Source organism: Stegodyphus dumicola, chromosome 10, assembly GCF_044657685.1.
Source record: "Stegodyphus dumicola isolate Sdum_Otavi_A_Nest chromosome 10, ASM4465768v1".
Taxonomy (NCBI): domain Eukaryota; kingdom Metazoa; phylum Arthropoda; class Arachnida; order Araneae; family Eresidae; genus Stegodyphus; species Stegodyphus dumicola.
The window spans coordinates 11850505-11860038 of NC_140777.1; the positions used below are offsets into that span (position 1 = coordinate 11850505).

Genomic DNA, 9534 nt, shown 5'->3' on the forward strand with positions numbered 1-9534 from the left:
TATAACGTCTGTTATTATTTGAAACTAAATTACACTACCAAAGAAAACCAAACTGTGTAATTCATATTTAAAATCGAAGTTGCTAGATCTGTTAAAATAAAATTTCTCAAGATAATTTTAAATATATCTAGAAATAATCCAAATTTACAATTCTAGAACGTACATATAAATATGGTTAAACCTAACACGTTGTCATAACTGTTGTCCTTTTCATTTTTTTTTTGTAATAAACATTTTCTTCTTTGGATTTCTTTTTTAAAAATTCTATTTTAATTTACTTTTTAACTTTTCCCATAAATTCTAATTGTGTTTTAATTTTCTTTAAGTGGAAAATGGTGTATAAGTTTTTTTCCTTTAATTATTCATTGCCTTAAAAATTTTAGAATTTAAAAGACAAGCGGTTCTTAAGAACATTTTACATTCAATATTTTATGGGTAATGTGAAGCAAATTGAATAAGAGTTTAACACATTTGTAATAAAAACGACAGGTATAAATTGCAAAATTGGTTTTATTTATACAATATAACACAGGGTGGAAGCTCTGACAAGAATATTCAGGTATCACAGGTACTACTATACAAATGTAACACTCTAAACAGTCTTGTTCTAGCACCCACACCTCCTACAACACATATAGCACCCAACATTTACAGCACGTAACAGCAGTAATGTGATTTTCTCTAATTCATTTCAGTAAGTGGCGAGAAAAACACATGTTGTGAAAAAAAAAAAAAACTTCGTAAAGCTGTCATAATTTAAGTCCCAAATCTGTTTCATTCGTGAATAAGCAATAGTCCCCAGAATGCCACAGGTGTGGGCTTTGAAGAATTGGCATGAAGAAAATAACTCACGTTCAAAAAAGTGTTAGATACCATCACAAAGAGTTCTAGAAGCATAATAAGTTAGTAATGGAATGCAGCAGAATATGCATTAGTCCTGTCCCTAACGAAAATTGCAAGTACGATGTACCTAAGATAAGTAACCCAACGAAAGAGTACACGAAACACAAACCTAAGCCTAGAAACACCAGCCAGAGGTCTGGATGGGCTGCATTTCATCTAAGATGCAATGTTCCAAGTAAAGGAAAAAATTAAATATATCCAATGAGTCCCCTAGAGTAGCTGCAGAAGTATTCACCATATACTCTTATTCCATACCAGATAGTTTTGATTTTCACTATTTAATTATTCTTCTCATCACTCAAGGCAAAAGTACAGTCCGTCCGTTTATTACTGTCATTTCCGATGGAGTACCGTAATATCCTTAACCTCTTAGGGCTGGTCGGCCAATTGAACTGACGTCACCTCCTCTGTTCCTGTACAACAAAGGTGCTGCTCTTTGAATATCTTCTTCGTGCAAGAAGTAGAGTTTGGGATCTCCAGCGTTAATCCTATCGTTGATGTTATAAAAGCTTGGAGCATCCGGACAGGGCACGGAATCTTCAGGATCAGCGCAAGTTAATGTGAGCTGGTTGAAGAGGGTTTGGTTGCCGCAAAGGAAGGACCATTGCTGAATGTCCCTTGAACCATCATCTCTCTCGACAGTGTGGCAGACGTGGAAGACTTGGCAGTTGTTGTCTACATCGGCGTAATAGCCATCGTTGGAGCAATAGAATGTTGTTTTAATTGGGCCTACCAAAATATCTGCACCATCAGGGAGGGCATATGCCTCACGCTTTGCTCTCTGGAAAAGAAGAGTTAAATTCTCATTACTTGGCAAGACTACTAATTATATGGAACTATAAATTTCCTAAGTATTATAATTTTTATTACAAATTGAAATGAATGACTGAAAACTAATAAGTTATGTGCTGATATTCTTTAAAATCCTGCAAAAGTCCGAAGGATCCTTTAAATTTTCTAAAAGAGATTACACTGAAATATTTTGATTAGATTGACTCTTATAATTGAATGTATATAAAAAATTAACTTGTTGCCGTATTTTAGATCTTCTGCGTTCCATTTGTTTTTCCCGAAGGGCTATCAATTTCAAAACGGCATTTCGCGTCCGTTCATTTTTCAAACTGTTGCAACCAAATATTTTCGCCATGTGTTATATTTAAAGAAATTAAATAATGAAAAATCTGTATGAATGCGGATTGTATAAAAATTGTGGCTCAGGTTCTGAAAAAACGACGGTACCTCGAGCCTTCAAATTTTGAAAAGTCTTCCAACCGAACACGGGCACTTGGAAGCCTAAATTTTTAATTTCGAATTTTTGTTATTATCTATTTCAAATTTTGTAAATGTTTGACGAATTTTTGATTTAAAACTCAACGATTTCAAAGCGAGTAACAGCAACAGTGTACGAAAAAAAAAACATTTTTATATCCAGCGCGATACTGTGTATCAGAAATTCTAAAGATATACTATTTTAGATTATTTTGTGATATTGCTGTCGAATTGAATTTTATATGTTTTAAGTACGAAGAACAGATATTTAATAAATAAAGGTGACGCAGAAAAGTTTCAAAAAAATCATTTTGGGCGTAATATGAAATCTGACAGCTTTCAGATTTGGTTTTCTTTTTAAATATATTCAAATTATGGTTTGGAAGGACAAAATATATTAAAGTGTTGAACTAAGTAATAGTAAGGTGATATTGTAATTAGATTAACTGTAATTCATTGCATAAGCTAATAATTCTTTTCTAGTGTAAGCAAAATTCATAGTGGTTTTCCATAAGCCATTTACATTTCTAGAAATAAAATTTCTTATGAAAGCTGAGAGTATATAAAAATTGCTAAGTTTGTTAATTTAGTTTTTTAGAGTTAAGTGCTTTGATCTGCAGGGTTCTATTATATTACCGCGGAAATAATGCCACAGTTTCCAGCTTTTATTCTTGAACTCAAATATGCGCCTTTATTCTTGAACTCAAATATGCGCCAAAATATCGCACATATATATAATTAAATGTAGTTTCAGGGAAATACTCACAAGTACTGTTGAATAATGTCTGCTACTAAAAGTATTGCTTGGAGAATTTTCTTCGCAAACGTTTCAGAATGCATTAGTTAATTGTAATCATTCCGCTTAGTTCAGCAGGGAAATGATTCAGTAATAGTTATACAGGAATAAAAGTAATAGACATATAGGAATAATAATAGGAATACAGGAATAATTAAAATTTATACAAGAATAATTAAAAGTTATACAAGAATAACAATAGTCATACAGGAAAATAATTCAGTTTTTCAAGTTCTTTCCAGTTAGAATATTTATTAAAAGTTTTGTCCGTAGAAAATTGAGATTAAAGTATAGGAAATAAAACGTATAAGAAGAATCAAATTGTATTTGATTTAATAACTCAATCCCCCCCTCAAAAGTGACCCAAATTAAAGGTAAATTAATAATTGATCTCATTAAAGAAAGCTAACTTTTCAAAGCAAATCCATATTTTCCCACAAAATCACCATTAATTACTGAGGGCTTTATTTATGCCTTATGTAAGGTTTTTATATATGTATTTAAACACCTATGTTATTAAATACATTAATACATATTAAAATTTTATATACGTTATTTATTTAAATATGGATTATGTTTTAAACTATATTTAAATGACTATATCAATATATTTAAATGATTGTTCTCTAATAATGTGCCTTTTGACATTTATAGTAATATTTAAATTGTTTTTCAACTATATTTGGAAATATTAAACATATTTTATTTTATATTTACCTTTGGTGCTGCGTATGCTGCAGCTAGTAGCATGGCACCTACAAAAAATAGAAAAAAATCCTTTAAAATAAACTTTTAATCTAGATTTTGATCTAATGTTCGTTTATAAATAACTTTATTATTTTATTTTCATGAATCGTTAATTTACTTACTTAAGATGAGAAGCTTCATGATTACGCCTCTGTTTTAGGAATGGCAACCTGGAACAAAAAACGAAATTCTCGAAATCATGGAAAAACACATTTTATTCACTAATGGCTTTGTTTACTATATTAGCTAAAACTTATAATTTTACCAGTTACATAAAATGTATTATATTGCATAAAACGTTTGGAAAATTTCAATACATTTTAGTTTTCAAATTTGTGCAAATTCTTGAAAGAAAACGAACTACGACGGATTTCCTGTATGAAAATAATACTTTAAGAATGTATTATACCCTAATACTCTAAGAATACTACATTTGGTTCATTTGTAAGTACAAAAAAGTATAAAGAGTACTTGGTAACCTAAGAAAAATTAATCAATATTATAGCCGGAATTCTGAAAAGTAACTTCAGACAAAGGAAAAGAGGAAAACGTGAAAAAGCTGCAGATTATGTTTTAAACCCTTCAAATGCCTTTCAAAATTATTAAACTTTTAATTCTTTTTCTTCTTTCTTTCTTCTTCTTCTTTCTTTTCTTTCCTCTTTTACTGAGTTCTGTACTCTTTTACTGAGTTCTGTACCCTTTTACTGAAAGTTCTTTTTTTTTCCTCTTTTACTGAGAAGAAGAAGAAATTTATTAATTTTTGGACTTAACTATATATCAGGTAAATTTAAGTATTTTAAAATATTCAGAGTTTTAATGCTTTTTATTAGTCCAAAAGGGCAATTTGACCAGAAAGACTATTAATTTCGTTTTGGCATTTTGCGTGGATTCACGATAAACGTTGTTTCCTTTTCAAATTGTTGCCACCAAATGTTATCGCCCTGTATTATAGTTAAAGCAATTAAATAAATAAGAATCTGCATGAATGTATGTATGTTTCTTGCAATGTGATAAAACAACGGTACATAGAGCCATCAAAATTTGAATAACGGAATTTTCATTGAAATATGGGCAGGTGGAATCCCTAATTTAAATATGATATTTGTTTTATTATCAACTTCATATTTTGTAACATTTCAACGAATTTTTGATTAACAAACTAAGCGATTTCAAAGCGAGCAATGGCAACACTGTAAGTAAAAAAAAATCATTTTTATCTCCAGCGCGCGAGAATCTGTATTGGAAATTCTAAAGATATGCTGTTTTTAAAATTATTTTGCGGTATTGCTGTTGAACTGAATTTCATGTTTTGAGTACGTAGATTATGATAATTAAAAAATAAAGGTAACAAAACGCTAGAAAAACGAGTCCTTGTATGTTATTTAAAATATGAAACCTTTCGGATTGTTTTTATTAGAATTTGTTTTTTTTTTCCGAGCAATTTAAAACGAACTACATATAAAAATTTGCTCTAGAAACAAAGTTATGGTAAAAAATAAATTTATGCATTTACTTTTTAAAGTTAGTTTTTATTTTATTGTGGCAAAGCGGTATAGGGCTATCTCCTTAAGGTGAAGAATGCCTTCGTGGAGGACTTTCTAAGTGAAAGTGGTTTTTTAAAAGGCTAACGGTTTGTGCATTGTTGCATTTCAGCAAACTTTCCATATTAAATGTTTCGAACTGTGCATAAAATACTTCTGAGTAGAATTTTGAACAAATACCTATAGTTACAAAGTTACGCGTGATAGAAAAATTAACGTTTTAGTTTATTTAAGTAAGAAATTACAAAATTCTAATATTCTTTTGAATTAAGATTTTATGAAATTGTGATTTTCTCGATTTCTCTAAATTATCCGTTTAGAATAGCAAAAGGTTTTTTTTAACTGTATAACAATGCATTTGTATAAACAGTCAATTGCAGTACTCCCGACGTCAAAAAGTAATATTTTAAACGTTCTTACGTTCTTATGTCGGAAACGCTATAATCTCTCGGTTGAAATTTCTCAAATCTTTAATTTCCCATCTTGCCTTCATGATTTCTTTGAAACCGTTGCCCATAATTCCCAGAAATTTTTAACTAATTAAATAAATACTATGTGTTTATAAAATAACTAGCTGTTATGCCTCAAGAGTAAGCATTTTAGAAATGACCTTTTATTAATTTCGAAATAAATAAAATTTAATTTATAATTCTATTAATTCTAATTTCTAGTTTTCTAATTTCTATTTTTTTTAATTTTAGAATTCTTAGAAATTATCATTAATTAATTTTTTTATGATCTATGGGTGCCAAAAATAAAAAACTTTATTTTCTAGGGAAATATAATTCGATTATTCTTAATTTAGATCATTTTAATTATACTAGTTTTCTAATTTGGAAAAAAAACAGAAAATATATTGACTTCTTTATCCATAATCCTGCCCGTAGAACATACCATTATTTTAAATCGATGGCAAAGAAAGCATTTTATTTTTAAAATATTTAAAATACTTTTATACTACTAAAATACTTACTAAAATAATTTAATTTCGAAAATACTATTAAAATATTTTAAAAATAATTTAATTTGAAGGTACTCTTATATTTAACAAATTCCATTTTCCTGTTTCTATTCTTCGGGTATTTGGCAACAGAATTATAAAATGGCAACACCAAGTTATTTACAAGCGGTTTTAATTTGAAAGAGTAACAAAAAAATATAGAAGTAGAAGCTCGGGTGATGTAAATTTGCAAAATTTATTTGGATTTTAATTTGATGCGCGTTTTTACAATAGAATAAAATAATATTTTGGGTACCAAATATAAGGAGCTTACTGCGATGTATGTTTTTGCAAGCTGTCAATAAAGGCAAGCATATAAATATCTTACGGAATAAATTCTAAAATGTTGTTAAACTTTAATAACAATTACATATACAGCACAAACTCTTATAAAAATTGCAAAATGAAGTATAATTTTACGACTAAAGTGAAAATGACTAAGCTTATCGTCTTTAAATAAGGTATATTTATAAGGTTTGTAAAACATTCAAAAAAATTATTTTATAAAATTTGTAAAATTATTTCCTATAAGACGGGGATCTAAATTATAATATTATGACAATGAAGTATAAATTAAGTTCACATGCAGAAACAATAATGAAAATTATGCTTTCTAATGCTGATCTAAATTCTATAAAATGTTGCTTCGGGTATATGGGAAATATTCATGTCGTTTAAAATGTTAAATAGTTACCAAAGGTCTTAATAAATACTTTAGTACCTTAATATATACCTAAAGTACGCTGACAGGCGCCGATAGAAGAAGACTAATTAAAATTGTAAAACATGCCATGGGTAATTTTAAAGTCAATTCGTGTTAATAACTCATGCTGATACAGATGTTGCAAAATTATTTTGATCACATATCACTGGCTGGAAAAAAATTGTAAAGCACACAGTTGCACATAGTGAATTTAAAATATAATTTACAAGAGCATAACCCAAAAAGGGATTCGATAAAATGTTTATAATATTATGAGTTAGCAAATTTTAGGTAATAGTACTAAATGGTACATGGTAAAATCGGAGCCATAAGACAAAAAGTTGGCAATATATTACACATTGCAAACCAAAGAATCTCAAAAGTTACATATACATGAAAGATGAATTCTCTATACTAAATTTACAACGTTGTTTTAAAAATTTAAATTAGATTCGGTAAAATTATTCCAAGTAAATGTCCTAAAATATCAAAGTTCTACACTATTGTGGAATTTGAGAATTGCTGAAGCAAATAGGCAGAGAAATTCTGAAGCTACATTCTGACTCTAGTGGCTGAATGTTGGAGTTAAGATACTCTAAACACTATAATTTCTAACAAACAATGGGAGAGGTGTCTTACCTCTGGTCTTCTTGTTGAGGGTGAGAATGAATAGTGAGAGTTGTTCTCGCTTTTTATACCTCCCGGAGCTGCTTTAATTCTTCACGTAACACAAAAGAGGGTCAACGAGGCCGAACCGTAAATTTTTCATCCAGTGTGGTTGAGAGAAAAAAAAAAAGGATGCAAACCAGCTAATCATAAAGCGATCAGATGTGCAAATGTGTCCGGAAGAATTGGAACGTAACCTTGTCGCGCGAAATGACCTTTGATCCTCATCAAGCGAGTGATAGATTAAAGATGAGTTACGACATTTGGCATTAGTGCTATAAAATCACGTTTGTTTTTTAGTAACAAAAATACTTTCAGGACGGTTATTAACTTAAGAACAAAAACGCGAAGAAAGAACAGAATTGCACGCCATCTTTGGTCATGATGTAAATTATTAGATTGATAATTATTTGATAATTAATTATTATTTATTGAAATAATTAAAGATTGAAGTAAATAAATAGTTAAAATTAAATAAAATGTCAAGAGATAAATTGAAATCTAATAAGCGATTTTTAATATAATTTTATTGTTAAAATAAAATTTTCGAGATAAAATTTCTACTGAAATTGTTATTCAGCTACATAAAAGAAGTGCCGCAGTCTTCTTATTCAGGTCTCCGGTGCGTTCCAGCTAGAATTATGATTTATTACAAAAACTAGGAAGCACTGCAGCCGAGATCCGGTTTGCTTCGACTCAATTTAAACGCTGATCGTAGGGGAAAAAGTTCTTTTATCATCACAAAAATTAAATATACTTACGGCTGATGAAAATTCCATGGCGAAACAGAATGAGGGTATGAGAAGGTAGAAACAAAAAATGAGAGAAATCTTGATGAGAGAGAATGTTTTCTTTGACCGCGGCTGTCTGCTAATATAATTATAGCCATCAAGCAGATGTGTGTCAGAGGTAAATTGAGTCCTGAATCTGACTTCTAAAGGATGAATATAATGTTGCTGGTTACAGTTTTCGGACCCCTCGTATTTTGTTACATTAGTGGATACTGTGTGAAGACGATGTCTAAGACGTGCTTGAGCAGTTTATTTCAGTATTTCACTGTTATTGTACTCGCTCTCACTTAACGCACATTTAAGAACACTAATTTTCCTTCCTGCGAGGATAACTAACTGTAAGCATCGATAACAATACACTAGATAGATGGCATGGCAATAAATTTACGCGTTCCTAAACAAACTCCCCCAAATTTATTGCCCTTCTTAAAGAGAAAGGTTTCCTCATGTGAGTGAGGGGACTTTACTTGAACGAGGGGGCTTTACTTGAGCATTGACTTTACTTGAGTGAGGGGACTTTACTTGAGTATTGAAAGGTCTGCTTATTGTTAAACTAAAACGTTAGGAATTCTAATTTTTTCCCCTTTAAATTGTAGTTCAATTTTAAAAAAGAAATACCGGAGCTCATCTTATTTAGGGCTCCGGTGCGCTCAGGCTAGAATTGTAATTTATCTTAAAAATTAAGAAGTACCGGAGCCGGGTTCCGGTGTGCTCCGGCGCAATTTAAGCACTCTTTGCAGTGATTTTAATAATGAAGTGCGTTTATACGTGTATAACACCAAACGTAAAATTTTTGAGTTTTTGAGGCCTTTCAAAATGCTATTTGGTGAAAGAGTGTCAAACGTTCCTGCCATTTTGAATTATTACCTACCATAATGCACCTTAATCCCTTAACTATTAATGGAACATATCTATCCCAGTTAAAGTTCACAGATCACTGCTGGGTTAAGAATTCCTCAGAACCTCCTGAATGTTGGGATCGTCTTCCAATAGTTGGAATATCAATACGCCGCTATGCTCGTTGTACACAAATGAACACAGGGAAAGAACAAGTATGAGTTTTGCAATGTGTAATGTTGGGTTAATCAAAGAATGCTTTACCCTGTATCACACGATGT

At 30.4% G+C, this 9534-nt stretch overlaps 1 protein-coding gene across 1 annotated transcript; it reads right to left on the reverse strand.

Moving 5' to 3' along the window:
- Positions 1-492: 492 nt before the first annotated feature.
- On the reverse strand, positions 493-7633 carry LOC146994898 (uncharacterized). Its single transcript, XM_085824625.1, has 4 exons — positions 7599-7633; positions 3838-3885; positions 3686-3723; positions 493-1684 (listed from the first exon to the last, which is right to left on the reverse strand). The coding sequence occupies exons 2-4, from the start codon at positions 3854-3856 to the stop codon at positions 1265-1267; spliced, it is 477 nt and encodes a 158-aa protein (XP_085680751.1). The 5' UTR covers positions 3857-3885; positions 7599-7633; the 3' UTR covers positions 493-1264.
- Positions 7634-9534: the final 1901 nt, after the last annotated feature.

Bases quoted from the DNA above. Each gene is read 5' to 3' on its own strand.
- LOC146994898 (XM_085824625.1), bottom strand. The intron at 1,685-3,685 runs GTAAATATAAAA...CTTCTTTTCCAG, and splicing joins CAGCATACGCAGCACCAAAG to AGAGCAAAGCGTGAGGCATA.